The sequence below is a fragment of the Bombus impatiens genome, unplaced genomic scaffold (genome assembly GCF_000188095.3).
Source record: "Bombus impatiens unplaced genomic scaffold, BIMP_2.2 scf_0320, whole genome shotgun sequence".
Lineage (NCBI taxonomy): Eukaryota > Metazoa > Arthropoda > Insecta > Hymenoptera > Apidae > Bombus > Bombus impatiens.
The window spans coordinates 198,467-224,963 of NT_176739.1; the positions used below are offsets into that span (position 1 = coordinate 198,467).

General features: G+C 34.4%; 3 protein-coding genes and 1 long non-coding RNA gene across 9 annotated transcripts; 2 read left to right on the forward strand and 2 right to left on the reverse strand.

Annotated features, from left to right (window-relative positions):
- Positions 1-4,678: 4,678 nt before the first annotated feature.
- On the reverse strand, positions 4,679-7,616 carry LOC100750003 (synembryn-A). The gene is made up of 9 exons (XM_003489359.4): positions 7,003-7,616; positions 6,778-6,917; positions 6,435-6,544; positions 5,902-6,355; positions 5,585-5,831; positions 5,369-5,513; positions 5,150-5,300; positions 4,964-5,083; positions 4,679-4,879 (listed from the first exon to the last, which is right to left on the reverse strand). Exons 1-9 carry the CDS (start codon positions 7,078-7,080, stop codon positions 4,753-4,755), a joined length of 1,572 nt encoding a protein of 523 aa, XP_003489407.1. The 5' UTR covers positions 7,081-7,616; the 3' UTR covers positions 4,679-4,752.
- Positions 7,617-14,325: 6,709 nt separating this feature from the next.
- LOC100740019 (protein tramtrack, beta isoform-like) lies at positions 14,326-22,980 on the forward strand. 5 transcript variants are annotated; one of them, XR_002946615.2, is made up of 5 exons: positions 14,328-15,313; positions 15,933-16,925; positions 17,295-17,752; positions 22,284-22,465; positions 22,713-22,980. XR_002946615.2 is itself a non-coding variant. In XM_033320583.1 (4 exons), exons 2-4 carry the CDS (start codon positions 15,962-15,964, stop codon positions 22,313-22,315), a joined length of 1,461 nt encoding a protein of 486 aa, XP_033176474.1. In that variant the 5' UTR covers positions 14,326-15,313; positions 15,933-15,961; the 3' UTR covers positions 22,316-22,465. The 5 variants fall into 5 exon arrangements, 4 of the variants coding, with proteins under 4 accessions (XP_033176474.1, XP_024223173.1, XP_024223170.1 ...); XM_033320583.1 differs by lacking the exon at positions 22,713-22,980 and having other exon boundaries at positions 14,326-15,313; positions 17,295-17,759; XM_024367405.2 differs by lacking the exons at positions 22,284-22,465; positions 22,713-22,980 and adding an exon at positions 18,083-21,290.
- LOC117151626 lies at positions 21,568-22,334 on the reverse strand. Its single transcript, XR_004461686.1, has 2 exons — positions 22,220-22,334; positions 21,568-22,142 (listed from the first exon to the last, which is right to left on the reverse strand). It is a non-coding gene; the product is annotated as an uncharacterized LOC117151626 (long non-coding RNA).
- On the forward strand, positions 22,743-26,409 carry LOC112211969 (leucine-rich repeat-containing protein 4-like). 2 transcript variants are annotated; one of them, XM_024367406.2, is made up of 5 exons: positions 22,743-23,148; positions 23,218-23,421; positions 23,501-23,643; positions 23,801-23,911; positions 24,397-26,409. In XM_024367406.2, exons 2-5 carry the CDS (start codon positions 23,319-23,321, stop codon positions 25,459-25,461), a joined length of 1,422 nt encoding a protein of 473 aa, XP_024223174.1. In that variant the 5' UTR covers positions 22,743-23,148; positions 23,218-23,318; the 3' UTR covers positions 25,462-26,409. The 2 variants fall into 2 exon arrangements, with proteins under 2 accessions (XP_024223174.1, XP_024223175.1); XM_024367407.2 differs by having other exon boundaries at positions 23,549-23,643.
- Positions 26,410-26,497: the final 88 nt, after the last annotated feature.

Genomic DNA, 26,497 nt, shown 5'->3' on the forward strand with positions numbered 1-26,497 from the left:
TTTTTCATTTTTTTTTTTTTTTTTTTTTTTAATTCAAATAAGTGCGCGAACGCTCTTGAACAGCTCTTATTACTATTATTGCTATTATACTTATTATTGCTAATATTATTATATTGCGACCATTATTACTATTTTTTAATAGTAGCATTAATTTAAATGTAGTTAATCGTTAAGACTTTACATTTTTTTTTCTTTTTATTTTTTGTGTTTTGCTTTTTCAAGTTGAAAAAAGACGATGTGTAGATCTCAAGACAAACGCCGAGGAAAGTTTCTCAATTTACAGAACGGCCATTATTTTCATACCACTTCCTCTCTCCCCGTTCCGCCTTCGTTAAATAATCATTTTTAATCTTTTATTAGTTGGCTCGATTCGAGAGGAAACGAGATATCGATTGTTCTTCATCCGACAAAAGAAATTGGGAGGCCCTCGGTTTGAATTTCTCGCCAGTTCAGGCCGCACAGTTTCCGCCGATCTTCTTTTTTAATTTTTATCCTTCGTTTTTTTAAATCCTCCGCAGACTTTTACTATTCGCTACGCGTAGTGAAATTCTTTAGTGCCAAAAGAAAGACTAAAATGAAAATAAAATAATAAAAAAAAAAAAGGTAAAAGAAAAGTAACAAAACGAAGTTTAAAAAAAGCGAACGACAGACTGCATAATTTAACGAACGGAACGAAGAGAAATAGAAGCACTTCGATCGCGATCATTTTTCTCTTTTTTTTATGTTTTATTTGTCATCCATATTTATTTAATGATGATTTCTTCAAATTGAGTTCCATTTATATTATAAACATTAATAAGTGAAAAAGAAAAAATAAGAATACATGGGGTATCAGTGGTTCTAGAGTTATAAGGAAAAAAAAAGAAAATATGAAGAAAGGAGCAAAAAAGAAGGAAAGAAAGAAAAGAAGAAATTATTATATATATATATATAATATATCTATATATATACACACACAACAATTATAAAAATGAAAAAAATGAGGAAAGACAGAAATATTAAACGATTATAAAAAAAAATCCTTGCTTAGTCAGTTAAAGTACAAATGTTTAAATGTATTCTATGATTAGGTAATAAGTATAAAAACGAGAGAGGAGGCGTGCGTGTGCAAGCGTGAAAGGGATGAGAGAAAGAGAGGGAGAGCAAAACGCGCGTAGTTGCGTATAAACTTGGTTTCATTCCTTACTAAGCCTCTGATATAGCTTTATTTATATTTGCATTAGTTACTTGACGTTTAATAATACTTAAAATGACAGGACGGGCTGATAGAGGGCGAAGTAAAAAGAAAGAAATGTGACTTCTTTTTTTTCTTTTCTTCGTTTCTTCCTACTCATTAACATATGATGTATATATATAATATATATGATATCACATATATATTATATATATCCACACACCTAATATGTATACAAAACCCTCGTTTTACTTTGATATTAATTTTAACGAGACACGCGTTCCTTTTTTTTTTCTTTTTTTTTCGGAGATGTTTTCTTTGACATATCAAATTGACCACAAATGGACACATAAAGAAACCGTTGCATTCCATCGGCGTAAGTACACGCCCTTCGATGTTTCCCGTGATCTCTCTCTGTGTGTTTTTTCACTTTTCCAACGACAAAAACTTGGAACCTCCGCTTTTCCAACAAAAGTACACTTCAATTTTGAGATGGCAGCTAGTTTTAGACTGGAAGACAGGTTTAAAAACGTCCTCAATGCAAAATAGAGAAACAGTTCTTCTATGAATAAATCCTGTTACATTCATTAGCAACAAAAATTATATCTGAATGGATGATTCTTGGCTTAGTGTCTGGCTCGGCGTTCCTTGACAACTGGATTTCTGTGATTTTATCATTTGAATGCCTCCTTGAGCCAGCAGTCACAAAAATCTTGAAGGGAACCGAAGCAAATAAGTAACAAAAGGTAAAGATTTCAAGTGATACTGTTTTAAGCAATAGGTAGGAAATGACAGAAGAAACATGCAGCTTATCCCACGTGCAATGTTGCAATAACATGTTATTTATAGTTTGTAATTTATTCGTAAGCTGTATCGTTAAAGAAGGTGGTAAGTAATATTTGATAGTTAGCGAGGGAAACGAATTTTATTCTAATTTCTCTTCGTACATTGTTTCAGATTTAGATAAGAAAATTTTCAGGGAATTTGCTTATTTCATATAATATAAGGGATTTCTTCTTATCTTTTGCCTTCATCTTGGTCTTTTGTAATTGTGTTTCTTCAAATTTGTTCATTAGTCGCCAAATCTTGTACCTGGGAATGGCATCTCCAGAAACATTCTAGTCATAAAGGGTTCAAAAGAGGTCCAGCTTCGAGCTTTTAATTCAAACTAATGGATTATTAGGACTTGTTAGTCTTCCTTGTTATCATGGAAGACATTGTGAAAGGACTTGCTTATTCCAGAAAGATTGACAAATCTTTAAATCCAGATCTGTTTTGGATCTGAACTGTTTACGAGCTTCTATGGACAATTTCACAATAAAAATGTCTTCAAAGAGAATGAAACAAATCAAAACTTGTTCTACATAGGGAGGGTCAGGGTGTCATAAATAAGCTGATAAAACAAAGGGAACAGTAATGTATGAGAAAAGAACGCCGAGCCATATACTCCTGTATACTGGAATTAAGTAAAGAAACAATGTCTTTGAGGATAGAATTTAATGTAGCACAATATCCAAATAGATATTGGGCATATGGTTTACACCATACAACAGGAACAGAAAAGCAAACAAAGAGTATAGAAATATAAGAAAGAAATAGTAAGTGAAGCGAAGAATTGATAACAGACAGAGAAAAAAGAAATTCACACGGTTTGCTATGCGTAAACCATGTTTTCCTGAGACCTCCATTGGTATTTTTTATTAGATGAGACTTTTCACGGAAATGGGAAAAAAAGAAAGATGTTCCGACATGTTGCGTAAATACTTCAAAACTGTAAACTGTATAAAAGGATAGTACAAGACAAGGGAGAAGTGGTAAAAATGCAATATGGAGAAAGCGTGTATTCCAAATATATTTTTTATATATGCTAATGGGATGCCAAGGAGCATGGTGACGTTGTAAACGTTGAAAAAAAATCAATACTGTATTAATTAGCGCGAGAGTTACACGTACGGTTATATGTAAGAAGAAAGAAAAAGGGAGAAATGCACATGCATATATCGACCGTGTAATCGAATTGTCAGTTCCCCCCGAAACTACTCAGCCTTTAGATTAAAAAAAAAATATATATATATCTATATATATATATATATATATATATATATTTATAACCGCGAATTTTCGTTTTCAAAGTATTTCAATATTTATATAAATATATATATACATATATATAAATATATATACATATATATTATATATACACATATACGTACATATTAAAATACATAGATATATATGTATATTCGTTTCTCTATTAAGTCCTTTGAATGAGAAAGAAAAAAGAAAAAAAAGAGCGATATCTTTGATGATTCTAATTTTAATTCCTCATCGTGCCCAACCATCAACTCCTACCGAATTTCCCCAAAGTTTGTTAAAAACCTAGTCTTATATAATATACACACATACACCACATATAAGTGTTACGATATATATATGTGTGTATATTATGCACAGTATGCATATGTACGCATGTATATATGTGTATATAAAGAAAATGGAGAAATGCGAAGTCTCTCCTTTCATTTCAACGGGGATTTCCGCTTGATTATTATATTAATTATTACTACTACTATTATTATTAATATTATTATTATTATTAATGTTTTTCTCTCTTCCTTTTTTTCCTTTTTTCTTCTCTACGTCGGTACCTACTAAATTTTTAGTTTCATTTTTATATGGAATATTCAAATTTATGGTATTATACGTATACACTTCTATATACACTTTTACAAACAATAATAAAATGGAAAAAAAATAAAATGAAAAGTAAAATATTTTAATCTACGTATTACATTAATATTATTGTATTTAAAGATATGTGGAAAACAGTTGCTACTTATATATTTGTCAAATGTACACGCGCGCGATATAATCTTTGGAAAGGTATCCTCTGCGGGACGGGCAGAACTTGGGAGGAAGGAGGAACAGATTGTTGCTCTGAATATATTTTTCAGAGTTCTTTTACAATGATATTCTGCATAATCATTGCGCTAAGACGCCATTTTGTTCGTTTTGAAATCTCGTAAGTGAGAAGTATTTAGAAAAAAGTATAAGACTCTATTCTCTCGCCATTTACCTTTGTCAATTCGCCCAACTTCGTTACGCCCCGCGCGGATCTCGTTTCCAAGCAAAAGAGAAAAAGAAAGAGTTACTCAAATATGTAGGAAACATACGTTCTTGTCTGCGTATAGGCTTACTAAATGCAATAATAAATATATTGTGATGCTCACGAAAGCACATAACATAATTTACCAAAATTGTAATGTTTAAAATATTTCATGTGATTTTGGAAACTGTTATATTTTTTATTTCCTGCCAATTGTTTAATTTGTAATGTTGTTCTTTGTTCTTTTTTCAATAAAGTAAGCAAACCAACTTTAATATCGTTCTCTTTATATTTCTACGACCTTCAATTTAAAGATACGACTATTTCACCTCCATTGGATTTTCCGAATTATGAAGAACTCGGCTGACAACGAAGCAGGGTACGAAAGTAAAAGAACATTTTGTACATACATGCTTTTATTTCATGTCTGTTCTTTCATATAGTTTTATATATAAGAAGTATTTCTCAGCATTCAATCAGAATCAGAATCCTGATGGGCATATTGTTGTTTTGGCAGTTTCTCTTGCAATTCTAAAACGTGTTCGATCGGCTTTGGTTTCCCGTCTTCTCCAATCCTACAAGGTTGCATCACACCTTCCCTAAAATAATCAAATATATCATAAACATCGTACCAAAGACAAATTGATTATTATATTCATAAATAAATAAATAACAGTACAAACCTCGTTAACTTATCAACAAGACCAAGAAGCTGCAATGCTTCATACTCTTTCTGTTCCTCTGACATTCCTTCCAAAGGATTAGGTTTTGGATGTTCAAAGCAACCAGTCACAGGATTGATCCTTTGTAAGTACAGATTTTATTAAAATCGTAACACAAACTCATTATGATCTTAAGCTTAAACTTACTGTTCCTTATGTTTCAAGTATTCCTCAGTTTCACTGTCTTCTGATTCAGAAGAATAGTAATTTGGCTTTTTTTTATTCGATCCTAATAATCCTTTATTTGCAAACATACCAGCAGCATTCCCATATCCAGTATACTTTACCATGCGAACAACTAAAAATGACAGGAATATATTATTAACTAAATATATATTATAACTTATTAAATATTTGTAGCCTTACCATTCTCTTTACACAGTATAAACAAGAACTCTGCAACAAGATCTCGTACCTCTACTACAGGAGAAGTTAATAATTTACACAGTTTAGCCCTTAGAGTAGTTCCTTCTTCTGGGCGATGCATTACATCCCTTAAGGGAGGTAAGATCTGCAAAAAAACCAATAACTAATGCAATAACCTTAAATATCTTGGAACATCTAAATGGAAGAGAGTTCTACCTGTAACCTAGCATATTTTCTAATCAATCTCTCAGCTTTAACCATTCTGATAAAAGTAGTAACAATTGGACTGAGATTTCCTATTAAATCGGTTTTGTAATTTAGTCTTTTGTCTAAAAATTTTAATAAAACATATACTGCACTCATGTCCATATTTTGATATATTTGTTTGTGTTTCTCTTTACTAGGAGATATCATTACTGAATAACAGTAATATGGTATTACAGTTAATAGATTTGCGATGTTGCTGGAATATAAAAATAGTATAACAACATAAGATAATATACATATATGGCAATGTAAAAAGTAATAAATACCTCTGAAGATCATCTTCTTTCTTACATTCAGATAACAATAGTTTCCTCAAAATTAAAACTAAACTCTTATTCTTCTCTTCTTCTGCCATATCATCTGAATTTATATACAAATTAAATAATGCTTTTAAAATTTCACACAGTAATGTTGCATTATCTTCCTTGATATCATGTGATTCATCTTGTTCATATTGATTGCTTATGTTTTCCAACATTTTTATCAGACACTCATCTCCATTTAATTCTGTTTTGACAACATGTCTGGTGGTAGCATTTAGGGCAGTAATCAGGAATACAATTCTGGTATCGAATAATGTTACTTCGTATGGAATGTGGTCATTGTATTTTTTCATACGTTCAATTAGGCATTGCAAACAAAGTGTTTTTGGTAATATTTCCTGTACCTTTGCACTGTTGAATATTAAATTACATAATAGTTTGAGAGCTTCGACAGTAACTGCAAAATAAATAAATAAAATAATTCCAAATATTTGATATTTATCTGAACACTTTGCGATTAAATGTAATGTGCTTACCATTGGTATAAATATGTTCTTTTGCACCTGTGTCCTTTAGAGCTGCATTATTTAATATAATACCTAGTCTTTCGCCTGTGATTAATTCGTATAGCTTTGTTTTGTCTCTGCTACGTTAATGGAGAAAAACAATAGAATTACTTAATAATAATAGCAAAAGCTATAGGTCTACATTTAAAGCAATAACACAAAGTGGCTGTCATAAAAGTTCTAATGTTTTGCTAAAAATAAAAATGTGTTTATTCAATAAAGTTTTTTTATATATACCCCGCACACATAAAACAACATATCCAATAACATATTGTATCTCATACAAGCCCACACAGCTATGTTATAGTATTACCTAAGTATCCGTAAAGTAGATAAACAATTATGATGAAGTGATGACTGTGAATTATCTGACAGACAATGAAACAATTTTTCCCACAGCTTTTCTCGTAACTTATCGTGGTTTAGTTCTTCGAATACAGTCCTGCTTCCATACTAAAATAATATAAAAATAAATATCAAACAAAAACAATTTATGTTATTAACTCTTCACAAAAATCTTTGAGACATTTAAACATACATTTTTCTCAAAGATGGCTATATCTTTTGAAAATTCGTCGCTTGTATCTGAAATTATTCGTTGCACTAATGCCTCCATGTTACTATCCGCATAGTATATTTGTCAAATTCAAAAGAAATTATATCGTATAAGAATGACGTTCCAGACGATTTTTAAACGTCTAAGCGACGTTTTATACACGGATCGAGGTCACTGTATTAAAGTAACCTAACTTGAGCGCCATCTCTATGAAACTAGGCACTCAAAAAGAACATTTCAAAATCTCAGAATTCAGATCAATCTTAAATTTCCCAAGGAGAGAATACAATCTTCTCATTTCTAAGTATTTCAATTAAGGAAACAAAGTGGATTCAAATTTTATTCATATTATGTAATAGAGGTTATATCATATAGGTTAGGATTTGGTAATTTCGATAATTTTTATTGAAAAACATGAAAATGGTTCCGATTATCGAATCGATAAGAGGTTTGAAATCGAATATTTCGTAAATAACGGCCGGGGCACCACTTTCATCTTGATCTCGCATGGAGAGTTTGAAAAATTGACTCCAGAAATGAATGAAGATTTTATTATTATTAATTCACGTTATTCAGATTTACATTACATCAGATTGAGTAAGTAAAAATTTAGTTAAATACCTCTGGATTTTTGGATGAAAATAATTTAATTAAAAACTTCGAAAATTGAAAGATTAGAGAATGATTTAAAGAGGGTAAAGAAATTATGATAATATTTAGATCTACGTTTTTATTTTGAAACTATAATGCAATGTTAATATTCTTATATTACATATGAAGGTTACACAAGAAACATATGGTAAGTACATTTTTGTAAATCTTCTGATTTCAGTGTTAGTTTATGTTAGTTCAGACGATTTTTATATAGCATGGCTAGAAATGAAAACAGCCTGTTAGGTCCAAAGATAGCTGAAAGAATAGCTGATAAAGTAAAAATAAAAACAAGTAATATTTTAATACATCCAATGTTCTAATATTGTGACAAGCAATATTTTGAAAATTTTGAGAAGTATGAGGAAACACATATTCAGCTCTGATACCAAATAAGAAGACAGTTTTGGTAATATAGGATTGACTAACAATATTTGAAACTTTAAAACTATATTATATCATATAATATAAAATAGTATTATATAATATTAATAATATAAATATACAATAATAGTTCTTATTATCACACATTGGTTATCATTATATAGTTTCACTACTAACTCATATATTTCTTATTACAGTTTCCACTAATAATACCGATCCTCTCAGACTCCTAAATGAAGCTTACAATTTGCAACGCCCTTTCGAAGAAACAAAATAATCTAACCTTTCTCACGGAATTTAGCCATAGCTCCCTTTAGATGGCAGGAGAAGTTCTTATTACTCATTCCTAGCCCGCAACATTTTATCGAAGATTGACCCTGTAACATACATAAGGGCCGTTTCTGGGGGAACCGGGGACCAGAAGAAAGGGCGTGGAACACGCGATCAAGGAGAAACAGGTTTCTATTCGCGGAGACTTCCACTTACCGGCCGTCGACTCCGTGGTCGATGCTCTGGCGATCTGGTTCAACGACTTTCTTCTCCGCGTACAAAACAAGCTATGGGCATTTCTTTGACCTCCTGACTAGTGCGCGCGCGCGGATTACATCACACTCTTGTAATCGCTCGGCCACCAAGTTTTTTCGCCGGAGGAGACGCCATGATGCACAAAAACGTATATCAGGAGAAATGTTGGTATTAGGAAAATCATGCATTGGCGTAGGGCTTCCCAATTACAATTTATATAAAATGCTCAGTTACTATATACATATTAAACTTTCATTACTTTTGTTTCATATCCATTCATTTACAATGTGCAAGTCTATTAATTTAGGTAAATTTTTATAGGGTTCATTATTGATTAAGGATAATTTCGTCGAAGTTTTGTAACATGGAAAATAGTTTCTCGATTACCGAAAGTTGGAAAACAGGGGATCATAGTTTAGACAAAATGTCTCTCCCCCATAGCTATGTGCTATTCTTATCATCCCATCCTCCACACTTTCGCACAGTTCTCTTCATGTTAAAAAGGACTCTCCGTCACTTAGTCTCAGGTTATTTTTGACTGTGGCTCGAAGTAACGGTCGAAGAGAAAGGAGAAAGAAAGAAGGCAAAAAGAGAGAAATAAATTCTTCGATCGCGTCGAATGTGCACATTAGGCGTGGCGAAGAAAAGAGCAGCGATACAACAGGTGCCTCATACAGGAAACCGGCATTGTCAAGCTCCAAGGACATACCGCTATAAAAACTCTTCTATTCCATCCGGGCAGACATAAAAAGGGCGCAGAAGAATAGGAAAGGAATGACCTTGAAGGGTAGGGTTGTCCAACGAGCGGGAATAGCGCGCGCATAGATGCGTAAATTATGCGCCACTTTCTAAATGAAATATGGTATTCCTATCTTTCTTCTTTCTTAAAAAAATACTCGAAGAGCTGGTTTTTGGCGTTAATAATACTGGTAAAACTTGTTCAGTTTTAAACGACAATAGGAATTCTTTTCCACTACATTTTATAGTAAATTCTATTTCCAGTTTTTAATATATTAAAAGTCTATTGATTTGGTAAAGAAATTATTCTGTTTTAATACTGGAAATAGAACATATTTTTTCTATCCATTCCAGGACTCAGGGCTCTCTTGTATAATAATTTATCACCTAATAATATTAGTGAATTGACAAGTTACAAGTTGCTAATTATATTATTACTTACTTTTTTGTAATTTAGAAATTTTACATTTACAATGGAATAATTAGATCATTTGTAATTTGTAAAATTTATTAATAAAGTTTCATCTGTTTCCTTGTCAAAGTGTGGCTTGTGACTTGTAAGATTTTATCGATGTCAGGTTAATTGCGCAAGGAGGATCATATAATAATACAACTTTAAAATCAATTACAAAGTTAAATTTTTAGCTATTATGACAAAATACGAGGTTGAAAGCATAAAAAATGGGAAAATAAATGAAATAAAAGGAAGCTAACAAATGTAATTTATATCAACGTGTATATAATGCAGTGATCTAACATCTGAATATTATTTCAGGGGCTGGTTTGTGAAACCCGGATTTTGGAGTCAGTTTTCCCGAAATCGTACGAAAGTCGTAAGAGGGGAGGGCACCGTGCGTGCGTGCACGCGTGTTGCGTGCAGTAGGCCTACGGTAGATGCACTTTTGGGAAATCATGCATATACGTGGCAACATCGCACAGCGGGCTCACATTCCACGTGATCAGGACCGGTTTGCGGGTGTCGACCCACTGACACTCGTCCACCACAGATAAACCTTGGCCCTGCATATGGGATACATACACCTTACTTCTTTTTATTGCAACACTGAAAATATTCTAACCACTGATGCATAGAAATCCACTGGACGATTAAAATGGCTGCTGTTTTACAATGGTTATACTACCACTCCTACCATTCAAAAATAATATCTATTTCCAAACATTAGAACACGAATTAATTTGTAGTTATTTAAATTTTTAATCTATCTTAACAGGTTAGATTATGCAGCAATTTTCAGAAACAGATTAGAGTTCTAAAGGAATGACTCTATAATAACGTCATAGAATTCCATTTCACTAATTAGAACTATATTCCATCCCCCAATGTGCTCGCGTAAATAGAATATTATTACTATAGAAGAATACCATTAGAGTATTATTATTGTAGAAGAGGAGAGCTTGAAGTTTGATCAGAAGAGTATTGAACGAGAATTATTATCAAATAAATAAACACGCGAGAAGGGTTTGATTCTTACATTAACACCTCGTACAGATGCATGTAAAGGCCTCGGCGTGCATTGCAAGGCCATTGACCGAAGGGATCCCCGATCGATGATCGGCTACCTGCTGATACATTGTTGCCTATACAATAGCGAAAGTATTGTTGGTCCGGTGGGTACCCTCCGGCGTCAAGTGCAATTATTCCGTGTAACCGAGTACACTTTGTTCCTACTGTTCAAGATCTGCTTTGCCTTGTTGCATGACCATTCATTGCAGCTACCGGGTGCAACGCCCCATTCACCTGTGTCATCGGCCTCCACGAGTAATTCTATGTGCATCCTTTCTTTCTATAGTACACAAGTACTATCTCGGAGCAACAGAAATGATTAAAAAGTACTATTACTAAAAATAATTACTAGAAATAATTAATTTTATTAGTAAGGTGCAGAATGTTCTTTTTTAATGTAGTCTTCTAAAATCAGATGGCATGAAAAAATGATTTTATATTGAAGGATTAAGCAGTTCATCATTTTAAGTTTGATACAATTAAATAATAAAGATAATTTGATATGCATTTAATGACATAATCACGTTCTACGAATTTAAATTTTATTCTTTCGCTCAGACGATTGAGGCAAAATTTCGAGACAGTTTTCTAGAGAAGTCAGGAGGACGAGAAGCGTATGTGAAGAGAAACAGGTTCCTCAAGGGGATTGAAAAGCCGCTTGCATGCATCTTTTCAGATGAGACCAGCCTAGATCCACGTAAAGCTCCCTTCCTTACAGATAGCCTACACCTACATGATTCTTCTGTGTATTTTACGTAAGTGGGATGCACATGTGTATATCTAACGGTTCATTTATTTCATTTTCGGTGATCAACGCAATTTAATATTATTTTAAATTATCAGAATTATTTATACAACCTTTATCTCTTCGTTTTCTAGAAGAAAGAAGAAGTAGTCAGAATAATATTTTTAGAACGATGCGACAAAATACGCAAGAATACGGAATCAAGAATTCTATGCTATCTGTAGATAAGCAAACAGTTGGTATCCCTCTATCATCGCTTTGCTCACGATAGATAATGTGCAACGTTGCTATAGTTATCACTAATATGTTCTTCCTATTCGTTCTTTCTTTCCTCTATTCGAGGAGTCACTAACTTCCTTTTTAATGGCTCCTTCGGAACGCACGAAGCAGCCTATGGCTTTTCGTTCGTCCTGCGTTTTTTTAGTGAAAATCTGGTCGTCCTGAGACAAGAGGGAGTAAGCTGGCTGCTAAATCTGGAGCTCCGGCTGGTTGTTTTATTAAATGGAACCGCAACTATTCCAAAATGCCTTGTGCATAAACTAAGATCAATTCTATGATTCCAATTTACTTTATGATTTAAAGAAAACTTCAAATTGTACAATAAACTGCAAATCTTCAATTTTTAGGTAATTCTATAAATAGCGTAGTTGAAATTTAGATTTTGTTAATTTTTTAAATTTAGAAATTCTCCATTTCATTGATATTCGACATTGATTGAGTGAAAATTATTAATAATATTAATAGACAATTAAAACAGTGTTCTCTAGTTTTAGACATCTTCTGAAAGATAAATTTAGATTTGGATTTAGATATCCTACTGAAAGAGGAACGAACATAGCAATTTTATAAATTAACACGAAAGACCAATTCACTATGTGGAAGTAGAAAGAGTCTAGTCGAGGTCGGTGTGTTCAGCCGACATCGAATATGGAATTTTTTCGATGGCGCAACGGTATACAAGGATTCACCTTAACAGCTTCGCATTCCCCCTTTTCCTTCGTCTTTTTCTTCGCCCAAGGGTCTCGTCCGATGGCGCACTCACTAACACATTCACAATTCTATCGATGTCAGTGTAAAACTATGCATACGTGCACGCGAGCACGCAGGAAAACGATTTTCTTTTATCGTGCCCCGCTTTTATCGTCTCTACTTCTTCTTTTGCTGTACGAACTGGTCGAGATAAGGTGGGAATCGAGCCGCATATTTTCGGCCCGTTCTTAATGCGCCACTTCGCGAGCCCTAGTAAACAGGAAACGACGTCCACGTGCGTCTGTTCGTGAGGGAAAGAAGAGAAGAGAGAACTGGCAAGCTTTTTTAGCTATGTTTCATTCAGCCTTCTATTTTACTCCCTATATGAATTTTCATTGCAATCATCACAGTAGATCTATTTTTTTAATTTTCTATGGAAATGAACTTCTAGAAATTTATTACAAAGTAGAAAGAGTTGAATCGAAGAATAGAAAGTTATACTGCTGGTTACGATGAAATACGGTTTGATTTGCCAGGAACATGGGAAAAATTTTCGAAGATTTTATAAGAGGACGTAAGCGCAATCGACAGTTGCATAGAAGCCAGGGCGTGGTAACAATTTTCGGGAACGCATATAGACACGCAGGTTTCTCGTACCTTGCCGCACATTAGTCCACTGATAATTAGTGATGGTCTTAAGATGCCTCTTCAGTTTTCACAATTTTTAACATCTGTATCTCTCTATCTATACGTATAAATCCTGGAAGATTTGCAACAAATCTCCTAATTTTACTAAAAGGTATATTGTCGCTCTATTCCTTAACTATCTCCATTAGTTTGTAAAGTGAGAAGACTGAGTTTAAAGTTTATGAAGTTTAACGTTGTAAAGGCAGGGAAGGCTTAAGTAAACTGAATATTTGTTGCTTTCTAAATAGAATTTTCATCATATTATCATGAATTTGTATTTTATATACCAATGAAATATATTCATGCAGGAATACTACAATAAAATACTCATTCATTTCAGGATCATTGAAACAATACAGTGTCAACTAATACGAAGAGGCAATTTTGTAATTGAGCAAGATAATAAGAATTTTTAAATACAAAATGGTAGAGAAGTCATGATAAAAATTTCGAGGAAATAAAAAAGTTGAGCCGTTGCTCGAAAACTTGCGAGAAACAGGGAATCTAATATCCATCGCTAGCGCTGATACGCGGGTGAAAGACGTGGGTGTACACATACGATGCCGCATAGTCATCCACGCACGCACACGCGTGCAAGCATGCACCACTTAGATGTGTATGCATCGTACCCCGCAGGATATTGGCCTAGACGCAGTGTGATTGGCCGATCATGCAACCAGGGGCGACGATGCCTCTGCAAGACTCCTTGTGCGTGCTATTCAGTGGCGTAACTTTGCCATCTATATATTTTTTAGCTTTTTTACGCCCTTTGAAGCCGAACTTCAATGGTATAAATACTACATAGCACAATTTACACCAATAAAATAGTATAATATTACAGAAAATATGAAATTAAAATTGCAAGTCATTATCAATATAAACTATCATAGTTTAAAATTACATTCATAATATCTTAATTATACAATTTGGCTCATTTCTGAAACTAATTTATCTTTAATGAATAGATAATGAGTAGTGATAGAAGCATACTGCAAATTGTTATTTGTTATTAATAATACAATAATATAATCAAATATATAGTTAGATGCAACAAATTTTGCATTCTGAAAACTAGCAAGATTTGCAGTTAAATATCTAGGGATTCAATGAAACATTAGTTTCTTCAGATTTCGTTACGAACAGACTATGGTTCGCATAATCTACTCATTAAAACAAACTTGTTAATCGCCTAGTTATTTCGTTTCTGTTGGACAAAGTTATTTCGTTAATCGTTCTCGGGTACCGTTCATTTCTTGCTAATGCATTTCATTCATTAATGATACGTCATTTAAAAGTCCTAACTAGAATATTTCGCATAAAGGGACGTCAGTTACGCCACTGGATATACGCACACAATGACGACAGACGAAGCACGAACGCACACGTATGAACACCCCTATGCGAGGAGAGCCATGACCAGCTCGGCCTAGTGCGTCTTCCACGCACGGCTCGTCAGTGGTCGCCGAGTAGGCCGTGGGAGAGGGTTTCTAAATACGTTAAAGCTTGCTTTTGCTACGAGTGTGCACTCGTATCGTATCGACTAGCGACACCGCTGCTTTCAAAGATACTATAATCATCATCAGGAATGCACCAAACCTCGAAAGAAACTAATGTGACGATTGCGAAAACAAAGCTTTAGTGAAGATATACAAATATCGAACAATACACATGTTAAGAAAGACAAGGACAAACATTTGGATAGCAATAGAAGATAAAACCAAGACGACAGTAGAAGACGAAGATAAGAACTTTCGTGGGTGAATTTTGTTTTTGTAAATTAGACCGTGTACATGATCTGTTCGCAAAATGATTGGCTATTACTGGTGAAGATTAAAGGGATGTGAAGAGATTTGCTTTGATCGGCGGTTTCGCGTATACACGCGCTTCCGCGCGCTATGTGCAGTCACTAGGGGTTGGATTCTTTACGGCAACGTTTCTGTCGTCTGGCTTCAACGAAATTGAGTTACCAATGCGAGTGCACACATATGCTAACTAATCGTACATCTCCTAACGTACTACTCGGCGGCCATTTGAACAGTTTCGCCGTACTACGCCAGAGTTTTGGAAATGTAAGTCTTCGGAATACTATGTCATAGATGTTTCAGAATTATACTAATAAATTCTTTTCTAATTTGTTATATACGTACGTAGACTTGTCATTATCAATGTTTACAATATTTTATATTTCATGCAGTATGCATCGTGGATTAATGTTTGTCAATCATTAGTAAGTTTTATTAATAATAATGTTTGTAATAATAATTGTTTACATATTTTTAACGTGTTTTTTATTTCTTAGTTTTTGCTCGCTGAAGCTTAATTTATTCATCGCAAGATCAATGTTGCTCGAATTTTAACTTCCGCATATGCGTTATAGCATAACACGCGTCTTGCACATGCGCAGTATCCGATTGTTAAATGAGGGTAGTTTCACAAGCATGACTCATACCTCGTAAAACATTATGTCCCATGAATTTCATTTCCAATTAGCGGTTCAATTGTTAAAGGATGCGTAAAAAGCACCTCCTAAAACATTTTTACATTTTTATTTTGTAAATTCCAGTTTACCGTGTCCTATAATTTTACAAATTAAAAAATTAATCGTGTTCGATGCTTATTAGTCAGTTCTAATCATATAATAGTAAATAATTAATTAGTGTTAACCTCGTTATTCGCAATTTCTTTCAGAACCCGCTTTGCTAATTGAGTTAACCGAGATGGCGAGTACCTCGCAGCAGTACTGTTTGCGTTGGAACAATCACCGCTCTAATTTACTGACAGTGTTCGATGAGTTGCTGCAAAATGAGGCATTCACTGACGTGACTTTGGCAGTTGACGGAGGCGCGTCTGTCAAATGCCACAAGATGGTCCTAGCAGCATGTTCCTCCTACTTCCAAACTCTGTTCATTGACTTGCCATGCAAGCATCCTATCGTCGTATTGAAAGACGTGAAGTATTCTGAGATCAAAGCCATCCTGGAGTATATGTACCGAGGCGAAGTAAACGTGGCTCAAGAGCAATTGGCTGGGTTATTAAAAGTCGCGGAAGTACTAAAGGTGAAAGGGTTGGTTGAAGAAAATGGCCCCCAAGGTCGTCGTGACGAGGTTGAAACCTCTATGTCACCTCCTCCAGCCATAAGCACCAGTACAACCAGCAGCGCAGCTCACAGTAGCGATCATACGTCTCCTCCACATTCTACGGGGACTACTTATGATATTTATGGCAAATCACCAGCTGATAGAAGTAGCCGTTTACCGCTGCCAATGTGGCCTCTACCAGGGATTCCTATCACTCATTCCAGCTCCAGTCACCAGACGGCGACACATCAACATTCTGCCATGTTAAGCGGGTCATCATCCATTTTAACCGGTTTTGAGACTTCTCCATTGAAACGCAGGAAACTCTCAAATATGTTAATGAACAGAGACACGCCGATTCTCAGAACGGTGCTGGGTCAAGGTCACGCGGATAGTTCCCAAGGGATTCCCCTCTTGCACCCGGATAGCCACGAAAATCAGTTCAGAAGCAACAGTAATGGCTCCTCGAATGAGAATGACAGGCGCAGTAGTACGGATGTAGTTCATGGGGATCCTGCACATAGTCCTTATACTGATGTGTCTATAATGGATGAAGACGATAAGCAAGCATCGCCACAGTCATATATTCCAGACATTAAACCAGGCAAGAGAAAAGAAATTAATATAAAAAATTCAATTTTCTTATGATTTAGCAGCTAAACTTTGTTAATACGTTATACTATAAAACTTATTTTGAGTTTGCTTCATTTTAATGAACCAATCAGCTTCAGTATTAATACCTGTTTGATATATTTTTCTTTTTTAAAATTATCCACACAAAAAAGTTCAGTAGCGTGGAATTGACAGAAGTTCTAAATGATTTATGTTTATATAACATTTTGTGTTTGAATATACCTGTAAAATGTACTGTCAAAATTTTGCTATTACTCTATATATTACTGTTATTAAATATAAAAGAATATATGTATATCATAAATCAAATATTAAACACAATTAATACTTTTTGTTACAGGGATGGTTAACTACGTACCAGCGCAAAAGCCAGAATGGAAACGGTACAAGCAATACACGAGGGACGACATAATGTCTGCGATCGAGGCAGTACGTTCGGGAATGAGTGCCCTCCAGGCGGCACGTAAGTACGGAGTACCCTCTCGAACTCTTTACGATAAGGTGAAAAAACTAGGAATCACGACATCACGACCATTTAAACGTGGCTCGAATGGTAGTGGCGCCTGTTTTCCTTACGGAATCGGTGGTAACGCAAATGGCAACATCTACAGCGGTGCCCTCTCGGAAAACGAGAACGAGAGTGGCAGTGTGATCGAGGGTTCTGGATCTATCCTCGATACATATAAGTCGAGAGACGGTCTTGTAGACCGGGAGATGTTGGACGCCAGTCGTTGTACCTCTAGCCCCATAGTGCATTCCGTGAAACAGCAGAACGAAGATCAAGTCGAAGATCTCTCTATAAGTCGTAAGTCGGATGTTCGTGTGATAGTCCCACCAACCTCAGTGATCAAGGACGAGGAGGATATTGGCTCTGATTCGTGTAGTCACAATTAACCTAGGTTTACTATCTTATCTCTCATGATTACCAGGCTATACCTCTGACAGATACTAAACGTACTATTACTCAGTCCGTTATCTCATGGGAACTGTTCGAAAAGTTTCCAAATAATTTAAGGGCATTGGATTTTAGAAGGAGTTATACGCAAGTATCCGTAGTGTCCCGTGAAACGAAAATACGTTCCAGCTTCGTAATATAACGAATTTAAAAAATTATCCTATACTTGACGATGATCTGATTGTTCGTTTCACGGGAGATCCCCCTAGAGACAATCACAGACTTGTGTGTGCCTCAGAGAGAGCAACAAGGCGATATAAATGGATTAAAAGACGCAACCAAACAGAAGCCAATTAAGTAAGTCAACGTTTAACAAATAACTCAGGGATCAATAATAGAGTGTCGTCGCAAAAGTAAGTCATAAAACATACGTATATACATAAGGAATCTGGTATATGAGGTTCTTCTCAGATTACCTTGCACAAGACTGATTCATGCGTTATGAGTTCAAGAGACTGAAGTATAATCAACGATTGTGTTCCGAAGTTGTTAAAGCCTAATGCTAATAAGGAATATAGTGCCTTCTCATATTGACGTACTTTAACAATTTAAAAGAAAGTATCAGTAGTTCATTAAAAGTTGTTAGTGATAAGGAAGAAAAGCTTTGCAAATGTTCTTACTCGAATATTTAATGAAATTGATGACATTTATATATACATATATATATGTTTTTGTTTTTTTAGCTTATTTTAATTTGTGAAGTCTTGAAGAAATGCGTTTTAATCAGATTAATCGCAGAAACGGGCTTTCGATGATACGCGAAAGATCTTCAAGATTTTACAAACTAATTTCGAATCGCATTAAGCTTTAAACACTTTTGAACTATTGAATATATATATTTGTTTTTTTTTAATTCAGTGTAATCATTGTGATTCGATATTCTCGTTTTTTTCTCATCTAGCAATCTACATAGTAGTAATATTTTATAATCTTCATTGATTTTTATAGAATATAAATGCCGCGTGAAAGAAAAAGGTGAAGAGATTGTATATTGTTTTAATAATTTTGTTTTTAATTCTTTTTTTTCTTTTAAGAGAGATTTTCTATCTTTAGCATTAAATGCTGTCACTAAGACATAGATTATATATACAAACTATATATTATATACATGTATACATACATACATATATATATATTCTGAAAAAGCATAAAGAAAGAGAAAAAAAGGATGGAGTTATACACTTTGAATAATTTCGTGTTATTGACTGATGATATCGCTGTTAATTTGTTGCTAATTATAAGAATACATTAGCGTTACTGATCAATGGCCCTGGGATACAGCTGCAATATTGCTCAATATTAATGCATAATAACATACGAATGAAGTACCTCTAAATATTAATGCATAATAACATACGAATGAATTACCTCTAAATATTAATCCATACATGGATTAATACTACCTCGAAATATTAATACATAATTACACGGAACGAACTACCTCATTGTACAACGAACAATAGTGTTCATTATTAACGTTAAGACTGATAGAGCCGAACCTACATTATTATATATATTGTCTGCTATATTATATTATATCATATTACCTACGTATAGATAGTGAAGTAATAAATTTAAAACATACGTTACGACTCACATGTTCTTTTTGAAAATAGATTTAAGCACTTTTTATTTTTCAGTTATAATTCTTTTCACTGAAACGTGTTACTGAAATACAAAATGCAAAGTGAAAAATTTGGAAAGTATTCATTTCTTTATCAATAATATTAAAATAGAACGGAAAACAGAATTTGATAAAACAATCATCCTGAGTGAACATGGAGAAAAATACAAACGCAAGGCAATGTATTTTCAAAGAGAATACCGTACTTCATAGAAGAAAGTTGCGTGAATGAGTGATATCCAATGTGTGACGAATAATATGTTTAATAATTATTCCAAATCAACAAATATCAATTGCATAACAATTTCAATAGATTTGTTTAAAAATTTATAGCGCCAAACGACCATTTGAAATTTTCCTGTCCTCCCGCACTGGGTTGTTATTGGTTACTTTTTTCGCGGGAGAACAACTTTGCGCAGTTGGTAGTAGTATGTGCTGTTTGGAGAATTATTTAATAGTGGTGACGAATAACACGAAATTGTAATTTCACCTGAATATTTTGCTTTCTATTTTTACAGCATTTTACATATTTTATAGCATTTTATTATTATAACAATAGAATTGTAGAATAATGAAAAATTGAACACAATCAAGTGTCTCAAAGCACTCGAGTGTCAGATGAAATGACAATTTCTTGTTACTATTGCATATAATAAAATTATCACACTGTACCTGTACGCTGATCGCGATGCGATTGTAAAATAGAGAAATAATGTTTATACAGAATGTTTTAGAAATCATGGCACAATGATGATAAGGCAGCGATTTTAAGATAGAAAATAAGTCGAAAATGTTGAATGAAATTTATTGTGGTCTTAAGTGGATATACTGCGGATTTTTATGCATTTATGAGAAATTTGGAGGCGCAAAAATACACAAAATGCATACGATATACAGAAATATACCTTTGGTGAGCTGGTAAGTGAATATAAATCAGAATCATTAGTTTTCCAGATAAGCACTTATAATATTTGAAGTGCAATATAAGGCCAGGTGTTAGATTTTGAATATACTATTAGAATGATAAGCAAATGACAGTAATGTGAATTATATTAGCGTAAAATATCCAAAATAGAATATTTATTTTAATATTTAGCAGATGAAACAAATTCCTATTTAAATTTTATTTCTATAGTTATGTTTATAAAAATACAAAAATTCATAAAAACCAACAATCTATAAACGGAGAAACTTTATTCTATGCTTCTAACTTATTTCACGTAGAATAAATGCTGACTGTTTACTCATAACCAGCCGGTAATTAGCAAAGTTCACATGATCGAATTTTGAAGTTTGATTTTATTGAAAACAAAGTGCCACGTGAAAAAATTTCATTCCATATTCTCGATTTATTGACTCACTATATATATATACTGTAGTATAGTATCCCTTCCTATACCATGATATTAGAACACCTTGTATACAAAAATGACTGATTTCAATATAGACAAATATTGAGGCCATATTGTAGCGATAGAAAGAAATATTAAAATTGAGAAAGATAGAAATATATAACAATGCCGAAATAGATATGCATATAACATGCCTAACCAGGCAAAAAATAGTTCAACCGAAACAAATATTTAGACTGAGATATATTTAAAAGACTATACAATGTGTTCAAAATAAAGAGAGAAAGTATATAGTTGTAAATTAAAAGTGCAAGGTGCTCAAGAACATATCAATGAATTTCAAAATTCGCGCTCGAAGATGTCGTTAACAATTTTTGCACAGAATAATGAACTTAATGAAGAAAAGAGGTAGAAAACAACAAATTGAAGCGTATTTAATAATAATTAATATATAGAAAATTGTAAGATCATTCGAATGGTTTAGATCAAAATTATAAAAATGATTTAGCATAAAATGTTATGGGTTTTCTTACTTATATGATATAAATTTTAAATGGTACATAAATGCAATTTTCGATGCCTTACGAAATTAAAATAAAGAATTTTAATTACAATAATCGCCAAGTTAAGATTGTACATAATCATCTTAAACAAATTTGTGGCATAGAATGTTGTCTTTTTTTCATAGTAATTTTATCATGTACATTTAGCATCGTATTATTTTTTAAGACTGACTTTTCTGCTATAAAATAATGTACACTTATGTACATGTACACACATACATACATACATATATACACGTATACATGAAAATGCACTTTTAATTAATTGTAAGTTTCTAATGTTTGACACCCTTGACAAAAACACGGAGTTTTCTATCTCCATTATGTGGATGTATGTTACTAGGATTGTACAAGTTTGTTATAAAATATATTACTCTGAGAAACTCCTGAGAAAATGGTTTTTCTTTGTATATTAATTAATATATGTTTAAGATTTATTTTTTAACAATAAACCGGTAAATAGTTGAAGAAATTTCTTTTCAAACCACCAATCTGATCAACTTATTACAAAGTCCTATATTTTGTATTATTAAATAACATGTCGTTCCCTACATTATCGACAGAGAAGATAATATTAGTACTCGTCTGTACTCTATTAATAACAATCGAAAACTGTTTCCTGTTCAAATTATGTACCTTAATTTGTATTAAATGGTCTAGACTACTTAAATCGATATTAGTCACGATTAACTCACTATAATAATAAAATGTAGATCAGAGAATATTATAAACAAAATATTATATATATAATTATAAATTAACGATAAAGACCTCGTTAGTTAATTAACAATGAATAATTTAAAATATATTTAGTGAATTTTTTTCTTGTTCAAAGGCAACGTTGAGACCAGTTCCACTTATCTTTGAAGAGATTTCACTCTACGTGAAAACCCCTTCTTGATCGTCGTCGTGTCAGGAACAGTTCACCAATATCCCCGCAAGGAAAACTTTCAATCAAACGACGAGACAGCCAGCCCTCAGCTGATTATAAAACAACCAACGAATTAACTTTGTATGGTAATTAAATGATAAAACAACATCTTTGCAGCAAGACACGTTATCAGTTACAAGTGAAAGGACAATTTAGCGTTAACAAATTTGAAATTAGCTTGTTAATAAAATTTTCATAGTTATGGGAAAGTACTATTAAATGGTACAAAATTTGATATACTTGATCTTAATCGATTTATATGTAAAGGCTTTGATACATAGAATGATGGATATCGATATGGAGAATGATAGATAGATGAATATCTTTTTGTAGCCACTGTAGAAAGAATCAGGAAGAGATGAGGAAAGTTAAGGACAAATAGAAAAGTAAGAGAGACCGAAGAAAGCAAAGACTTTAGGACGCTAGAAAAGGACAAGAAGAGGCGAAACAAAATAGGAGAAGAGCCGGTGAGAGCTAGGAAGGTTAAGTAGAATCAGGAAAGGGTAGAGATACTGAGGAAGGGTTAAAATGGCTCGAGATACCAAAAAGAGTAGAAATGAATGGTAAAAAGTGTCAGGAGCCAAGGAAAGGTAAGGGGAACCAAGGAAAGGCAAAAAATCAGAAAAGGATAAGACTAATTAAAAAAAGACGAAAAGGTGGCACAAAGAGGTAGGGTGAGTAGAAAGAAACGGAATTGCATGACTACATCGACATCCTGGACCAGTCGCTAAGATGATCAAAAGCCACAGACTGTGCCGGATTATCCTAGGTCAGTACGCTTGCTTCTGGTCATCCCGCGCTCCACAGTGTTCTGTACGTTTAATAAGTCTCATTCCAGGCTACGCGCACCAAGAGAATAATTATGGGCTTGCGCAGATCGTTCACCGGGGGTGGGGGTAGGTGGCTAAGGAGAAATAAAGCCTCGAGCCCAGGCGGTGAATGCGGCCACGGATTGCGAAATTTCCCCGGCCCGTTTCGTCCTCCCGGTTAATCGTAGGACCTCCATCCGAGTCAACCTGCTCTCTTGTCCTTCCTGTTTACGGTAAGCTCTTTGATCTCGCGTCTCTCATTCATCAACGCGATGATTGAAATAATAAACCAGTGACGAATCGTAATTCCGGGATGTGTGTGTGTTGAGATATTTTTTTCTGGGACTTGGTGTTTTTCAGGACACGTTGGAATATTGGCAGCTGCTCGCGACGTTTTCCTGGATGCTGAGGCATGCGCCCTAAAAACTCTGGAATTGATGTATTGCAGAGCGCAGGTACAAATGAGACGAGTTTCGCGTGTGTGGATCGTATCCGCGCTTCCTGTCCGTGATACGCCGACACTCGCATGTTCGAAAAAGAATTCTTTCACTCCATTTCATCTAGGTATCTCTTATGTACCCCTGTTTGTACTTTCTCTCATGGCTTTTGTAGATCTGCATTTATTACCTGCTGTGGACAGCGACGCTTACCTTAGAACAGGAAACCAGTACCGCGAAAAATTGGGGCTGCCCTGCAGAATGCATTTGCCTATCTCCGAAGCAGGTAATTATAGGATGCTTATAAAACAGGAAACGGCAATTTCATTGGATCATTCCTAAAACAGTAAAAATTCGTAACATAACAAGGTAAAGAAATCGAAGTTTAATTTGACATGGATTAAGAGCTCAATAGGAATTAGTTTTCCGTGTTTATCCGCAATTAATTAGGCTTCCGAAAGAGATATGCGTTACATAGAGTACCAGCCAATCGCATGCTACACTACTCCATGTGCGGACACAATGGTCTTTGAGAATTAGAAGGCAAAGCCTAGCTGAACATAGTCGTGCACGTAGGGATTCCAAGAGGAAAGCAGGATTCCAGGAAATTAATTAACCACCTAGAAATCAAATGCAGCATCGTAACATAATTTACTACCAAAAAGAAAAACATAAATGGCTTTTCTAAAAATGAGAATCTTCTTTTCAAAGTATCCAAAAAAAAAATTCTCTTTTCTTTTTCAAAAAATAACGGACCAACAAATTTTACAGGTTCTCTGCAATACAGGTGGGTTAAAAGACATTCCTACTCAGCAGCTACCACAAACAGTGGAGGAGCTCTCCCTGACAAAGAACAACTTCCCGGTAATAAAAGGCGACGCATTCGCCGGCTTGAGAGTGCTGCGAAAGCTGACGATGGATGGTAACAACATCTCAACCATACGACCATTCGCATTTCGAGGTTTGAGCAAGTTACGTGAACTCTCCATTCAACATACACCTCTACCATTCATCGAGAAATTCTCTTTCGCCGCTCTACAAAACGTATCATTATTATTATTGGCGAACAACAAGATACGATACATCGAAGGCTACTCATTCGCCGGCACCTCCAATGTCCGTTTAATTCTATTGAGCAATAACCCGTTGCTCAGAATTCAAAGCCACGCGTTTTCAGGCTTGACGAACGTGGTTCGCCTGATATTCCCATCAGGAATAAGAACGATCGAGCCGGACGCATTCGATGGCCTCCAGTATATTGGTCTCCTAAAGTTGACCTACATGGACCTGTCTTCCCTTCAATCTTACACATTCCGTGGCTTGTCCTATGTACAATCGTTGAACATTCAGGAAAGCGATTTGGGCATCGTCGAGAAGGATGCCTTCACTGGGCTCACCCACGTTGATCGACTGAATATCGTAAATAACAAGATCGATCTGATCGAGAAATTGTTTCTAAGGTATGAGAACAATATAGATATGTTAAGATTTCATGGGAATCACGTATTGGAGGCGCCTCGACATGTCAAAGACATCAACCTGGAAGTGAATTCTATCAGCGCCATTGATAACCACTTTCCCTGCGACTGTCAGGCTCACAATGTATTGGACAGCGATTTTGTCAATGGCACTGTTAGCGAATTTCAAAAGAGAAATTATTGTATCTCGCCAATCGAATACAACGGGAAACACATGGACCTAGTAGACTTCGGACTAGTCGCCAGATGCTACGACAACGTCGTGCAGGACAACTTGGGCTCCGGCGTCGTTGGGATCTTCACGCTGCCAACCACTCTGTTCCTCATTCTTCTGTTCCCCATGAATTTATTCCAGTGAACCCAGGTCTGCTTCATAAGGGTTAGACAAGAGAATTTTCGAAAGTAACGTATACCAAACTTTTCCTATAATTCTTTCTCATTTAAATATTTATGTATTTATACACATAATAGATCGTTTCATATAATACAGATAACCTACAAACTGATACATTTTTTTGATCTTATTTCACATAAAACATCGAGATAGATCTACACCAGTTGCAGATCCGATAGAGGTTTAAATATCATTGCGGCTCCATTTCGTGAAGTCACTATCAAGGAAATTTTTCTATCGTTCGATTATTATAACTCGTACAATCTTAAGCATGCGACTATGAGCTTTAACTGGCCCATGTAACTGGGCTGGCGAAACCGCATCCATTTGGATTTATTCCGTAAACTAAAGGTGATTCCGAGTAAGTGACTTGTTCACGTTTATCACGTCATATTATGTTAACCCTTTGTTTTATATAAGCTTTCTTTCAATTATTTTTAACCCATTCGAGGCCAAAATCTTATTAAAAGAGAATTTCCAAGAACTAGCAGGACCAGCTTTTGAAGTTCCTACTAAATTCCTTTTTATCTCAGAATTTAAACCAATATCTATTTCAATGCTTACACAATTTTCCCACCATCTGATTTCTGTAGAAAATTATTTTACTAGCATCTTCTTGAGACTGGTATCAAGACCCACAAGATGCGTCCGCCTCGAATGTGTTAATTATTTAAGAAATTTGATTGAATGCCTTAATATAAATAATATGTACTGCCACGACTTTTTAATGTACCTTTGAATGTATGAAGCAAAGAGTTAACAACCAGAGTTGAATAGATAATTTACGTCGATGATAATGAAAGTACATAGGGAGTAAGGATATAATAAGGTGAACTTATGTAAGAAACCTTTGGTGAAAGAGTCAAGTTTTTCCGTAACCCAAGGGAAATAAATAGCGCTACTCGTGTTTTGTCTTAGAAAAAGTTAACTCTCAGTGGAATTCTCAAAATATTTTACATTTACCAGTATTTTTTATCATTTATTGAATACCACATTTATT